Genomic DNA, 15,420 nt, shown 5'->3' with positions numbered 1-15,420 from the left:
TCGGCCTAGATATGAGTTATAACCAAATCTGAATCGGACATAAAAACTCAAGAACACCAAAAACACAGAGTTGATGATTTTTGTGTAGATCTAAGGTGTAAGGTACTCTAAAACGGGCCCTACAATGATGGTCGGATGCATGCTTAAATTCATGTTGTGGTACATGAAAATAAAAGAACCAATTAGGTAGCCGGTAAAGATATGGTTTCAAAAATTAATTTAGTTAAGTAAGTTATGAATGGAACCAATTATGTTGCTTAAAAGTATCATGAAACAAAAAGTAGGCTAACATATACGGATTATCATTAAAATCAAGCACAAGATGCTTAATTGCTTATTTAATACCAAGAAGATGACATGCAAGCATGGAACACAAAACTATACACACGACATAAAACACAAACACGAACACGTACAATGTAACATCAAGAGTCCGAACAGAGAGACGACTCCGTTATTCATCACACCACAGAAGAAAGACTTGAGGTATGCATAGGTAGTAGCTACACGTACACTCTTCGTTGAGCATCCGGAACCACTGTTTCCTCTTTAAAATGAAAGTTGTAGGTGTTGACGCCCTTGTAAACTCCATCGTCCTTGACAGTTGAAATCCGACCGTCGGAAAGATGATCACGTTGCTTGTAGGAGAATGGTACATCACAAGTAGCCTTGCTAAACAACGGCGTCACCTTCTTTGTAGTCGATGGGGGAACCACCATAGTGAAGGTCACATTCTGAGTACTCTCTATTGTCTGGGACACACCCCATTCATGTGTACGCCCAAATTCAGCTGAAAGTTCCAGGCCCAACTTGGTGATTTCCGGAACAAGATCAGTTTCTAACGTTGTAGTTACACCGAAACTCAATGACAGACTGTTGGTCCACTGAGTGGTGATGTAATCAGTTTGGAATAGGTGATATCGACTGTGGAGTCTTTGTCTGGGCTATCATTTGTTACGAAAGTGTGGGCAAGTTCTTGGAGCTCCTCTTCATAAATCCAGGAGTCCGCGAGCCGGTATCGGACATCTGAGATCTCTCTTTTCAGGACGCGCTCTTCGATCTTGAGCCTTGCCTCTCTTGATGTCGGGTTTGGAGTATCGGGCTATCCTTAAGTACCGGTTAATGATCCCTATGTTCCCGACGGATGAGCCTTGCCCAATTTGTCGCAAGGTCTGTTTGGATTCTTTTGGTGACCATGCGGTGCATTGCAAAGAATTGCCTGGCTTTAAATACAGACATGATCTGGTTAGGGATGTTCTATGTGATGTTCTTAAACGGGCAGGGATTTCTGCTAAAAAGGAGGCCCCTGTTAACTTTCTCACGGATCCTATTGAAGGGAGGTCTACTTTACGACCAGCTGATATTCTTGTGTTCGGGTGGACAGGGGGGAAACACGCCTGTGTGGATCTTACAGGAGTGTCTCCTCTTGTTGGGCTCAGGGACCGTGGGTTTGTTGTGGGTCAGGCTGCGTTGAAGGCTGAATCGGGCAAAGTTGTTAAACACGAGAAAGCTTGTTTAGATAATCAACATGTCTTTCTACCATTTGCCTTTGATACATTTGGTTTTCTGGCTCCAGAGGCTGTGAAATTTTTGAGTAGGGTTCAGCGCGTCGTACACGGAACCTCTTCAGCTTCTAGGTCCCAAAGCTTCGTTTTTAGCAGGATTGGCTTTGCTGTTCAAAAGGGGGTTGCGGCGCAGCTTGTTGCCCGTTTGCCTGCCACTTTATTGTAATCGTTTTATAGTAAATTATATCTTTTTATTTTATTATTATTGGGCGTTTAAACAATCTTTTTCCCCTTCCGTAGTGAGCGCGCCGCATAAGCGATTGTTTCCCAAGTTGCGAACTGCAAGGACGGCATCATCGAGTTTCTGAAATGAAAACAACGTGTCATTAGAGTAGTTGTTTTCATCAGCGTCGGCCCATATCCAGTCGGCCGTGCTTCGCCTCCATAACTTTCCAAAGTGTAGGTTCTTTACGCGGTATTTTCCCTCACGAGTTGGGAAGAGCTCATAGGCCACCAGTGGATCTCCAATCCAGACTCGAACCTGTGATAATTGCGGTTATTGTCAAGGACACGGGAGCAAAGGTAATCGCCATTTAGGTCTTCAGATCGGAATGTGACGGCAGAGGGAAGGATCACTAGTGTTGCCCAATCAACTGTCTGGAACTCGGTTGCGCTCCCGATGACCACTGCCAACCCGCCATCACTGGTGATGACGCTCATTTTCCTGGCGATGCTTATGAAACGGATACCTTGTGTGCCTGACATGGAAACCCTGAACAAGGTGCACGAGGGATCTGCTTGATCTTCCACTGGTTTGTCAGAGGACGCACCAATCCAAAGCTGGCCTTGGATATCATGTACCACCCAATACTTATTGGTGTAGCAACATCTTATATGAACCAGCGTTTGATCCATGCTTGACCCCTCCATTGCAAACTTCACTCGTGGACTCAGAATTTCAGGTACATCGAATATCAAGAAACCTGGTGGTCGGTTTGGCGGCGGGGCTTCTTGTACGCACAAAAACGCACCCTGAGAAGTGGCTTGCAGCACGAAAAAATTTGGGAGACTTGCCATGGCTACAAGGACAAGTATGAGAGTATTGAGCTAGATAGTTAATTGTGAAATGCTTACTAGCTAGCTCATCCTTTAAATAGACAGACCGAATGTTTTTTGGTTCCAATTCATTGGATCATATCAACTAGCCACGTTTTTCTTCTTTTTTTGTTAAGGGTGCATTTTTCAACATTTTGTATCTTTTTCTTTTGTTTGTGTGAGTGTGTTAAAGGACTAGCTAATCAACCACGTTTTTTGTTTCTTTTGTGTTGAAAGAACTTTGGATAGTTATATAGCATCTAAATAACTAGCTTTGTTACTTTAACCTATTCGTCTAGTGGTATGTTGTCCCGGCCCTCCCAACTGCAAGGTAATATAGATATTTTGTTGATCAAAAAACAATAACAATAATTAACTTGGTTATTTTGTTGAACGACACTTTAGTCATTTAATTTAACACATGCACGGAACCGGTCTTCGTATGTCAATTTTTGGTGATTGAAGCTAGATAATAAAATCAAGTGGCTTCTTTTATTTTGCTAGAAAACCTCATGGTTTAAATCTTTATGTTTTTTAAATGCGTAAAAACATACGGACACTTTATATTTTGTAGTTTTTATCGCTATATGTATTGTAGAACTTTTACAAATTGTCTGTAATACAATTTTCTTATTACTTTAACTTTAAGATAATATAGCCAGCTAGTTGTAAAATACTTGTATACATGTTGCAAAAGAAATGCATATGTAACGTGCCATAAACGTTTGAAATAACATGTACTAAATCAGTGTTTATTCTACTAGGTGTGGCTACTAATGTGTTTCATATGGCGTACGTGACTTAGCGTTTAGTAAAAGTCATGTCACAGAGTGTTTCAAATTCTTTCAAACTAATAAGGAATTGGGGTCACTTCGAATTATGTAACTAGTGGGCTAGAAGGAATGGATAACAATTCATTTAATAAAGCTGAATAGAAAGCTTGCTGTCTCCAGCAAGTTTATAAACGGTTTGCTATCTCTAGACGATTGACACCTAGAAATGTCGGCTCACATTTTTGGAATGGAATTGTGTTTTATAAGAGTCCTGAAAACCTCCAACGCCTTTAAATGAGGAAAACCTTTTTTATGTTGTGTTCCTTTCTATATTTGGTAAGTTCGCCGCCAAGATATCCTTCCTTCGACACGACAACCGTTTATTTAAGACGCCATTGAATTTGTTTACTTTCCGTGCATATGTTTCCATGTGAATTGAGTCGATGTACTTTGCATTTGGTTGAACCAAGTTTTTTTGCCATGTGATCAAGGACTGCTGTTTTTTTATTGCTTTCTATTCTCCGGGTCCTCCGATATTGTGCACCAAGCCCTACCTAACACGACTCTTCAAGCTCGGACCATGGTGTTGACATATTTTTCTTTTGTAAGGATGGGTGCGGTGACTCGTCGGATTCGTTGTTTGCTGGATTATCTCACCATTCCTTTTTGTTGTTGTCAGATTCTTCGGACTCAGGTTGCAAGTAGTTAAAGTAGCTTGCGTGTTGGAATTGTTGCGGGTTTGGAATTGTTTAGGGTGATGGTGATTATTGATGGTGATGGTGATGGTGATGGTGATGGTGATGGTGATGGTGATGGTGATGGGTTGTATGGGTTGAACTTAGAGTTCTCAAAACGATCTATGAATCCCAATGTTGGTTCGTTAGAGTTGCAACTTGTAGGTCCCAAAATGATCACGCGAACGGATTTTTCACTTGATGCATATTTCGAGATGGGTGCGGTAAATCAAACGACCAACAAAAGATAATATGGATAAGTGAACGATCTCGTTATCGGCTAAAATATTTGATAAATGGAACAAGAACCGAGCCACCCAAACATCTTACAAACACACACATAAAATAGAAACTGAAGTCCTATTTATAGCTAAACATGAATAAACTAGAAGATCTCCCGTTGAAGTTAAACGCGCGTGTTGAAGCTCTCGTTTCGTGTCCGGTTTTGCTCGCCGAAATTAATAATTAACTTAGACCGTAAATAAATAACGGGTTTCGTCATTTGATATCACAAGTCACTAAAATTGACCTTACACAACTAGTTGTATGTTGTAGTTAGGGGTGTTCTTCGGGTTCGTTTTTCGGGTTTCGGGTTTTTTGGGCCGGGTTCTTCGGGTTTCAAAGTATTAAATCTTGACCCGTAACCCAACCCAAATCTCTCACGGGTTTTTCGGGTTCTGGTTTTTTCGGGTTGGGTTAATCGGGTTTCGAGTATCCTAGATAAAAAGCACAAAAACCAAAATTTTTTTAAAAACTACAATGCTAAAATTAAAACAACATATTCTTATTTGCTTATAACACAAAAAATCAAATAATAAACTAACCTAGCTTGATAAACAATTCAAAAGAAGAGTAAAACTAACTCGAACCATAATAGTATTCAATCGGGCTTGTTTGGTTGTTCGATTACGGTTGCTATTAGTAATAAAAGGATAACATAAATTAATAATAATCAATCGATCCATAAAAGTTAAAATGATAACAGTCGATTAGAGCCAGATTCTGATAACTTTAGTGGCCAAGACTTAGCCTATTATACATAAATATATATTTAATTTCATAACTAAAAGTTAATTCGGGTTTTTCGGGTTGACCCAAATCTTATAAATCAAACCCGAGAACCAACCCGAATTTATTTGGTTCGGGTTAGTCTTTTTTGGGATCGGGTTCTTCGAGTCGGGTTAGTTCGGGTTCGGGTACGAGTGTTTTCGGGTTGGGTTTCGGGTTTCGGGTAAAAGTGACAGCCCTAGTTGTAGTATTAATTAGCACAACATTTGAGTCATGAGGCACCGAGTTACATTTTGGACAACATTTGTTGATTTGTTTCGGGATTACGAGAATTATTGCCTTTTTTTTCAAACCTTTAGTTTTTTTCTCGAAGAATCCATATATTTTTTAAGGATATTTAGGAATGTAGAGAGAACATAGAATGAATTTGTATGTAAAAATTGTTAATTTGTTAGTTGATATAGATTAAATTTTAAATTTTAAATATTTTGATATACAATAAGTTTAATATATTTTTTTAAATAACGATTGAAACGAAATGAGATCGTTGAGAGGGAGCTGGACAAAAGGGACAACCATGTTGCGTTGGATCTTTTTTCTTCGTTATCAACTAGGGTTGTAAACGAACCGAACTGGATAGAACGGAGCCACATCCATGTTAGTTCGTTTAGGACAGAATAGCCGGGCTTGATTTCTAGATTCTTCGCGTAGCGTGAAGAATCCCCTCTCATCCCTTCACGTAGTGCGAAGGGTTCTCTTAGCATGGATTTCTTGGCATTATCTTGTTTTTCTACATTGGGATGCGTGTCACTCAATTCCGCTCTTCTAAGTCATCATTCCAAGCTCGAATATAGCATCAATAAGCCTCCTTAACGTCCAAAGACCTTAAACATATAAACACGCATGAAGTACATGTAAGGCAAAAAGTTGTGATTTGCAATATCAAATTACGAAACCCTATATTTACGGTCAAGTTGATAATTTATGTCAGCGAGAAAACCATACACGAAACAAGAGCTTCGGGACGCGCGATTAACTTCAACGGGATAAGGCTATTAGAAGAGATAGTGTTAGGCTAAAAGTAGGGCCTTATGTATTGTTTTAGTGTGTGTTTGTAACTTGTAAATCACCCATCCAAGGGGAGCTCACCCTGGGTGCGGTTGGTTCTTACTCAATATATCAATCTTTAAACCAATTACTCGATCGTTCATCTATCTTATCTTTATTATTTATGTTCGGTCGTTTGATTTACCGCACCCGTCTCAAACGTTTATCAAGTGCAAAATCCATTCATTTGTTCCAAAGACCTGAAACACATAAACACACTTGAAGTACCAATGTTCACACAATATTTAAACTAAAACGAACTAATTAATATAATAATATACATGAAATACACCTGACCATCACTCTTGCGTGCTTTTTTAAACCAAGGGCCGGTGTTGGTGTCAGCGTTGATATTCGGTCTAGATCGGTATGTATATATACCATTACATGCATTCTTCTTGGATGATAACATACCCATATATTTAATACACAAAATATTACATGGAACAAAAAAACACAAGACATATATATATATATATATATATATATATATATAGGGTGGGGTTAGAATAAGAAGTGAGTTATTTGTAAGAAGTGTGAGAAGTAATATCGGGCGTTGGATGTGATCATCTAATGGTTGATATTGTTAGTGTGTTTTTTGTTCGGTGTGTTATATTTTTTTAAGGGTAAAAAACACTTCTTACACTTCTTAAGATAATTTTACTTCTTATTTTAACCTTGCTCTCTCTCTCTCTCTCTATATATATATATATATATATATATATATATATATATATATATATATATATATATATATATATATATATATATATATAGGATCAGGATCATCAGAGAACCTTTTTGAAATTGAGAACTATGAGAACCATTTTGGACCACAAAAAACCCAAAAATAAAAAAATCATAAAATAAAACACAAAAATCAAAAAAGAAAAAAACCAAAATTTTTATTTTATCATCCCGGTTTCATAAAAAAAAAAAAAACCTCGGTTTATCTAAATTATATACACATATGTATATTTACATGTTTTTTTGTACACATGTGTATAATTTAAGATAAATGATGTTGTACATATGTGTATATTACGTAACTAAAGATTAAATAAAATTAAACTTATGTGTATAATACAACGTTTTTTTTTGGTTTTTTTTATTTTTTTTCTATTTTTTTATTTTTTTAATGAAACCGGAATGAAATATAAGAATTTTGGTTTTTTTTACTTTTTTAAAATTTTTATTATTTTTTGTTTTATGCTTTTTTTTAAATATTTTATTAAAGGTGTTTTTAGTGGTTCAAAATGGTTCTCAAAGTTTTCAATTTGCAAATGGTTCTCTTAGGATCCTTACCATATATATATATATATATATATATATATATATATATATATATATATAAGGTAGAGTTAACATGAAAAATAATAGTTTTGTGAGAAGCATAAGAATAAATGTAGCCCCTTGGATCTAGGATCTAGTGGTTGAAATTAGTAGTTTCTAAAAGTTGTATAGTTTTCTATTTACATGGTATAGTGTCCTATTTAGGTGGTTTGGTTTATTTTAAAGTCTTCTCACACTTCTCACAAAACAATTGTTTTTTATTTTAACCCTTTTCTATATATATATATATATATATATATATATATATATATATGATCAGGATCATGATAGAACTTTTTTGAAATTGAGAACCATAAGAACTATTTTAGAAAACAAAAAACCCAAAAATATAAAAAAATCATGAATTAAAAAAACACAAAAATAAAAAAAAATAACCAAAATTCTTATTTTAGCATCCCGGTTTCCTAAAAAAACTCGGTTTAGCTAAATTATATACACATATGTATAATATGTACATTTCATGTTTTTTTGTACGCGTGTGTATAATTTAAGATAAATGATACTGTACATTTGTGTATATTACGTAACTAAAGATTATATAAAATTATACATGTGTATAATACGACGTTTTTTTTTATTTTTTTTATTATTTTTTTATTTTTTTAATGAAACCGGAAAGAAATATAAGAATTTTGGTTTTTTTACCTTTTTAAAATATTTATTATTTTTTGTTTTATGATTTTTTTAAATATTTTTATTTAAGGTGTTTTTAGTGGTACAAAATGGTTCTCAAAGTTCTCAAATTACAAAAAGCCCTTAGATTTAGGATTTAGTGGTTGAAATTGGTAGTTTTTGTATAAACCGTATAGTTTCCTATTTACATGGTATAGTGTCATTTTAAGGTGGTGTGCTTTATTTTAAAGCCTTCTCACATTTCTCACAAAATAATTGTTTTTTTATTTGAACCCTTTTATATGTATATATATATATATATTGTTGCACCAGGATTCTCAAAAATCTCTGTACAATTTTCCAAGAGACTCATTATTATTTTCATCCAAAATATCATGAACAACGCCAACTATCAATATTGTCACAATCAACATTAGTATTCAAAATGAGTTTAGTGTATTTTGCATGGAATCAGAGTTGTTATAATTACAGACAGAGTTGATTAATGATTGGTTTGAATTCACATCACACTCAAAAAGTGAATTTAAAGTACTATAATTATGTTCACAACTAATCCCATATACCACTATTTCCTTATCCGCTAAACCACCCGAACAAGATGAACTACCATTAGAACTAACTGGTACAAAGATTGGTTCAACCACCTTAGGAACTTCAGGGACGAATATCTTATCTTTTTGGTATATGACCAATCTGATAGATCGTTTCGTCCTCATGTGGGTTGTTGAAACTAAAGTGGGGTAGGGATGTATAATTATCGTTGAAAGGTGGTGGAATTACAGTATATTCATATCCTAAATCCGTCTTTTGTTTCACACCCATTTGTGCTCCAATAATATCATTGAGCTTATCAGACGCCATCCGAAACTTATCAACATTTATCTTTCTTTTTGAAAGATCTAATTCTAGTTTATCAATTTTAGCATTTAATTCAACTATTTGTTTTTCATGAAACTCAACTAGCTTATTAGACTGAAACAATTTTATATTCAAGTTTGCCATGTCGTCATGATGAGTTTTGATTATGGTAGTGTATATCTTATCAGCTTTCTTGTATTCATCATGCAGATGTTTAAAGCATAAGTTTTCTCTAGTTAATGCGGCATTATGAGTTCTCTAGTTTTCTACTTTATCGATACATATTTGAGAATATAATTGTGTATCCCTGGAAGGATAAAGACTACTTGACTGCTTCCACTTGCAACAACTCAGAAAGGAAAGGAAAGGATGGGACTTGCATGACCCCTTCCACCTGCAACACTTGTACAAACTTTATTTTCTTTGGATTGATTGTTCATCCAGAGCTTCCTATCCATTTCAAAAGACTTGATAATAGAAGTCAACCCCGAGAGTGTTGTAGTATTAAGGTTTGTGGTTCTCTCGATGGTAAACACACCACTGTTCCGTGTGTTAATTCAACAGCTTCTTGTTGATCTTTGACAAATCAATGATGATACAACACTTCTCATTTTAGTGATGAGTGACTCAAATTGGTTGATGAGAGAGGTATATGAATAAACATGTTGAATTCTCCTTTTAACATTTCCTTTCGACTTTCCCTCATATCTAGATTTCCTTCAAACTCAGGATCGTAAGACATTTGTTTTTAGAGAAAAAAAATTGTGTTTTTTTCGATGAACAATAACTAGACTGCTACAATATTTTTTTCCACAGTACTCGACTCAATTCGCTACTGTAACTCGACTCGATTCTCTACGGTACTAGACTCGATTTGCTACAATAACTCGACTTGATTCGCTCTAGTACTCGACTCGATTTCCTACAGTAACTCGACTCGATTCGATTTGTTACAATGATTTTTTTTCTTAGAAAAGATGACACCTAAACTACCAATAAGGTCAAAAATACTTTAGTCTAAAAACCACTAAATCAGCCTAGATATGAGTTTCTTAACCAAATCTGAATCAGACATAAAAACCCAAGAACACCCAAAACACACACATATTTGATGATTTTTGTGTAGATCTAAAGTGTAAGGTGCTCCAAAAGTAGTTGATAACACGAAAAACTACCTCAAATCCAACAAACTAAGATCAAAATTCGAAAAGCATGATCCGAAAACCACAAAAAGTTTAGTTAAAAGCTCTGATACCAATTGTAGGTCCTTAGAATTCTAAGGATCAAGCAACTATATTCTTGGATCAATCTCACTACTAGCTAGCGGAAATCACTAGTAGAACTGGATTAAGCAACTATGTTCTTGTGGTGTTTGATTATTATCCTAAATAGAAAGAAAGAAAGTAAGTAAGAAAGAAATAAAGTAGAGAGGGTTGGTAAGAGGATAAAGTGAAAGTTTTGCAAAACATTTTCGATGCATGGGTATGGTTGCGTTATTACCATGCATTTTCTATTAGATCCGCCCAATGAGCTCCAATACATGGCCCGTGGCCCCTACGTAGAAACAACAAACACATCTACTTAGTCTATGCTTATTCTTCTAGGTTAGTCGCTACTAATGTGTCTCATCCAGCTTCTAAGCAACTATTTGTTTTCCCATCATCGCTCGTGGCCCCTCCGCAGAAAGTGTTGTCGCCCAAACTGCAGAGGGAGAACACAAACAGATCGGATATTTTTCACTATTGTGAGTAGTGAGTAGTGAGTGAAGCAGGGGTACGTTGTGTTGAAGGATGGATGTGGTCGACGGCAGTGATATCTCTAGCGATCGGGTTTTTCGGCAGAAGTTCACTGGTGATTTCTTAATGGTGGCGACTAACTCATATCGAAGCTAGGGTTTTTGATTAAAATGATACATGTGGGCTCTTACTAAAGATAAAGTGCTTGGGCTATTTATTTTTAATTGGGCTGTTATTGCTTTTTGGGTTTGTTGGGCTTTGACTGGGATACTTTGTCTAAGCCATATTATTTGTTATGGCCAGGTGGATTATTTTTATGGTGGATAAATTCATGTGGAGTCGGTTCCTACAGTGTAAGTCATTTATTTTTCGTGTTGACTAAACTGAATAAAGTCAAACTTGTTCAGGTTTTCGTCATTTTTAACCGTGTTCAAAGCTTGTTATTTCTAAGGCGTTCGAGAAGTTGGATCAGAAAGGTGAACTTCGAACGAATTAACAAGCTTTGTCATTTGATCATTGAATTCGGTAATTCAAAATCGATTTGTGGATATTCGAGCTATTCTCAACATATATTGCTTAATATACGAGATAATGGATAAAGAAACCCGAATTTCTTCATGAATAAGTTACGTGGATCATACCTTGAGGGGTTGAATTGAAACGAGAGACTTCGGTTTATCGGGTGATTTGTGAAGATGCGAGACCCGGTTTGACAAAGTTGATATCACAAGTCATGGGGTGATTGTAAGGCCAGTATTTGTGACTTGCGATATTAATATGGCGAAACTTGTTAGATATATTATGGTCAAGTTAATAATCACCCCTTGACTTGTGAGGGATGTTCTACGCGATGTTTTTAAATGGGCTGGAATTTTGACTAAATGGGAGGCCCCTGAAAACTTTCTTACGGATCCTCTAGAAGGAAGATCTACTTTACAACCGGCTAATATTCTTGTTTTTGGATGGGTAGGGGAAACCCGCTTGTGTGGATCTCACATGAGTGTCCCCTCTTATTGGTCTTAGAGACAATGGGTTTGTAGCAGGCCAGGCAACATTGAAGGCGACATCAAGCAAGGTTGTTAAATATGAGAAAACTTGTTTGAAGAATCAACACGTGTTTATCCCTTTGCCTTTGACACATTTGGTCTTAGCTCCGGATGCCATGGAGCTTTTGAACATAGTTCAGAAAGTCGAGCATAGTAATTTATCGGCCCATAAGAGCCAAAACTTGGTTTTTAGTATAATTGGATTTGCTATCTAAAAGGGGAGTTGCGGCGCAGCTTGTTGTCCGCTTACCTGCAACTTCATTGTAAATCGTTTGTTTTTTTAAGAAAGTATGAATGGCCTGACAAAAAAAAAGGATAAAAATAAATAAATAAATAAAGTGGGCGAGAAATCTGGTCAAGAGACGAGAGTTTCGGTGCACGCGTTTAGCTTCAACAGGGTAAACGATCTTCTAAAATGTTTTTATTTGGCTATAAATAGGGGCTTGTAGTCATACATATGTGTGTGTGTTCTTATAGTGTAAATCACCCACCCAAGGGGAGCTTACCTTGGGTGGGGTCGGTTCGCTTATTATATATTTCGTCTTTCGAAACCGACAACGGAGTCGTTCACTATTTATATTATCGTAATATTATTTTTTTCGATCGTTTGATTTCATCGCACCCGTCTCTATCGTTTACCAAGAACAAAATTCTTTTGTTTGTCGGATCTGAAGAGGGACCTAGATTAATAAAGTTTTGGTTTAAGCTGGTGTAACTGATCGTGTTTGTGGGATAGAGTCCAACCAATCATCCACTTGAATATTTATCAGTATGCTTGTGTTCGTGCTAGTACCACGCCTTTTAAACCTATTTAAGAAGCATGCAACCTGACTGGGCGATTCAAACGTAGTGGTGGGGAAAAGTTGAACGGGTGGAGGTGATGGTTGGATACATGCTTAAATTCACGGTGTACGTTGCCCATGATAATAAAAATAAAAGAACCAATTATGTAACTGGTAATGATGAATACTTTCATTAATTAAGTCAATTAGGTAAGTTAAAGAACCAATTAAGTCGCTTAAAAGTCTCATGAAATAAAAAATAAAAGTCACATATTATTTAATACGAAGAAGATGGCATGCATGAATGGAACACAAAATTAAACACACGGCACAACACACAAACAAACGCGCACCGAAGAAACACTAGTTCAACCCAAGGAGGGTTAACTTAATATCTCAACCGAGGGGTTTAGTTGAATTCAATATCTATAAAGATCTATGAATGAAGGCCTATCTAACCTGCAAAATAGGACATTGTGAGCTCATTACGAGAAACGGAATATGGGGTTCTTGTGACCACCATCCAATGTGTCAATCAGTATGAGTATTCGGGGTTAAGTATGGAATGAGTGAATATGGATTCTTAAACCTTTTGTCAGGTATTCAATCAGTATGAGTATTCGGGGTTAACCAGGCTCTCACCATCAATAGAACCTTCTATTCACATGGTTGAGAGCGTACGAGGTCTCTGAATGGATGCGACAGTTTCAATAACTAAGTCAAGTAGGTAAGAAAAGAACCAATTAAGTCGCTTAAAAGTCTCATGAAATAAAAATAAAGTCACACGACACAACACAAACACAAACACAAAGTTAAACACACGACACAACACAAACACAAACACGTAAAATGTTACATCTAGAGTCCAAATTAAGAGACGACCCCGTTATTCATCCATAGGTAGGTAGGTAGATAGCAGTTACTCAAATACTCTTCCTTGAGTATCCGGAACCACTTTTTCAGATTGAAAATAGAAGTTGAAGGTATTGACGCCCTTGAAAACTCCATCGTCCTTTTCAATGGAAATCCATTCGCCGGTGGTAAGAAGGTCACGTTGCGTGTAGGAGAAGGGTACATCGGAAGCAGCCTTGCTACACATGTGCGTCACCTTCATTGTAGTCAATGGTGGCACCACAACAGAGTAAGTCGCTGTTCGGGTACGCTCTGTTGTCTCGGCCACACCCCATTCATGCGTACGCCCAAGTTCAGTTGAAAGTTCCACACCAACCGTGGTGATTAACGGAACAAGAGCAGTTTCAAACGATGTAGTTACGCCCAAAGTCACTGACATACTGTTGCTCCAATGACTGGTGCTGGAATCAGATTCGGAATACTCGAGGATGATTGTGGAGTCATGGTTCGGGCTGTCATTTGTTCCAAAAGCGTGGGCAAGTTCTTGGATCTCCTCCTGATAAACCCTGGAGTCCGCGAGCCGGTATCTGATATCTGAGATCTCTCTTCTGAGAACACACTCTTCTATCTTGATCTTTGTCTGTCTTGATATGTTTTCATATTCGGCGTTTAAACAGTTTTCTTTCCCTTCCGTAGTGAGTCCACCGCAGAAGCGATTGTTGCCCAAATTGCGAATAGCAAAGACATCATTATCGAGTTTCACAAGTGAAAACAAGTTGTCATTAGAGTTGTTGTTAGCATCCGCGTCCGCCCATATCCAATTAGGGCTTCGCCTCCAGAACTTTCCAAAGTGTAGGTTCTTTACACGGTAGTTTCCCTCACGAGTTGGGAAGAGTTCATACGCCACGAGCGGATCACCCACGTCTAATCCAGACTCGAAGCGGTGATAATTGTTCGATCTGTCCAGGACACGGGAGCAAAGGTAATTTCCATCCAGGTCTTCGGATCGGAATGTGACTCTGGAGGGAAGGATCACCAGCGTTTCCCAATCAACTACATGGAACTCAGTTTCTCTCATGCTCATCGCTGCCAGCCCGTTATCATTGCTCCCTAGGTTCAAATTATTGCCAGTGTCTACGAAACGAAAACCTTGCGTGCCTGACCGAGAAACTTGGAACAAGGTGCCTTCCTCTGGTTTGTCAGCGGACGCACCAACCCAAAAGAAGCCTTGCATCCAATGTACCAACCAATACTTATTGGTGTAGCAACATCTTATGTGAACTAGTGTTGGATCCACGGCTGACCTCTCCATTGCAAACTTCACTCGTGGACTCAAAATTTCAGGTTCATCAAATCTCAGGAATCCTGGCGGTCGGTTTGATGGCGGTTTTTCTTGTGCGCACAAAAACGCACCCTGAGAAGTTTCTCGCATCACGAAAAAACTTGGGAGAGTTGCCATGGCTACAAGGACAATTATGAGAGTATTGGGCTAGATGGTTGTGAAATGCATATTCTTTTTATAGACAGACGGTATATATGGACTAATGCGATGAATTGTTTAATGTAGTTACTAAATCGGTACTCATTTATCACCTTTTTTTAGCTTCTGTTGAGAGAAGCTTGGACCATTTATTGGGACCATTTAATTATCTCTTTGTTGTTTTGTTGAAAGAATCTTGGACCACTAGCTTGGACCATTTATTGGGACCATTTAATTATCTCTTTGTTGTTTTGTTGAAAGAATCTTGGACCACTTAACCATTTAATTATCTTTGTTGTTTTGTTGAAAGAATCTTGGACCACTTAACTCCTTATGCATAGGGTTGAAAAAATTTGTGTATTTTTTTAAATATCTTATCATGATGAAGTTATCTTATATATGGATGACATATTGGGACCAATATTATGGACTGTTGACACTTGTTCAAATTTCAATAG

General features: G+C 37.0%; 2 protein-coding genes across 2 annotated transcripts; both read right to left on the bottom strand.

The window, feature by feature from the left end:
• Positions 1-360: 360 nt before the first annotated feature.
• LOC143535027 (uncharacterized) lies at positions 361-15,077 on the bottom strand. Its single transcript, XM_077029371.1, has 2 exons — positions 13,467-15,077; positions 361-378 (listed from the first exon to the last, which is right to left on the bottom strand). Exon 1 carries the CDS (start codon positions 14,939-14,941, stop codon positions 13,550-13,552), a length of 1,392 nt encoding a protein of 463 aa, XP_076885486.1. The 5' UTR covers positions 14,942-15,077; the 3' UTR covers positions 361-378; positions 13,467-13,549.
• On the bottom strand, positions 1,974-2,582 carry LOC143535053 (uncharacterized). The gene has a single exon (XM_077029389.1). It carries the CDS (start codon positions 2,580-2,582, stop codon positions 1,974-1,976), a length of 609 nt encoding a protein of 202 aa, XP_076885504.1.
• Positions 15,078-15,420: the final 343 nt, after the last annotated feature.

The sequence above is a fragment of the Bidens hawaiensis genome, unplaced genomic scaffold (genome assembly GCF_021521415.1).
Source record: "Bidens hawaiensis isolate Kalapana, Puna unplaced genomic scaffold, B.hawaiensis_p1.1 tig00010384_1, whole genome shotgun sequence".
Lineage (NCBI taxonomy): Eukaryota > Viridiplantae > Streptophyta > Magnoliopsida > Asterales > Asteraceae > Bidens > Bidens hawaiensis.
This window is presented reverse-complemented; position numbering and strand designations above follow the sequence as displayed.

Excerpts from the sequence above, each read along its gene's own strand:
- LOC143535027 (XM_077029371.1), bottom strand. The coding sequence starts at position 14,941 with ATGGCAACTCTCCCAAGTTTTTTCGTGATGCGAGAAACTTCTCAGGGT.
- LOC143535053 (XM_077029389.1), bottom strand. The coding sequence starts at position 2,582 with ATGGCAAGTCTCCCAAATTTTTTCGTGCTGCAAGCCACTTCTCAGGGT.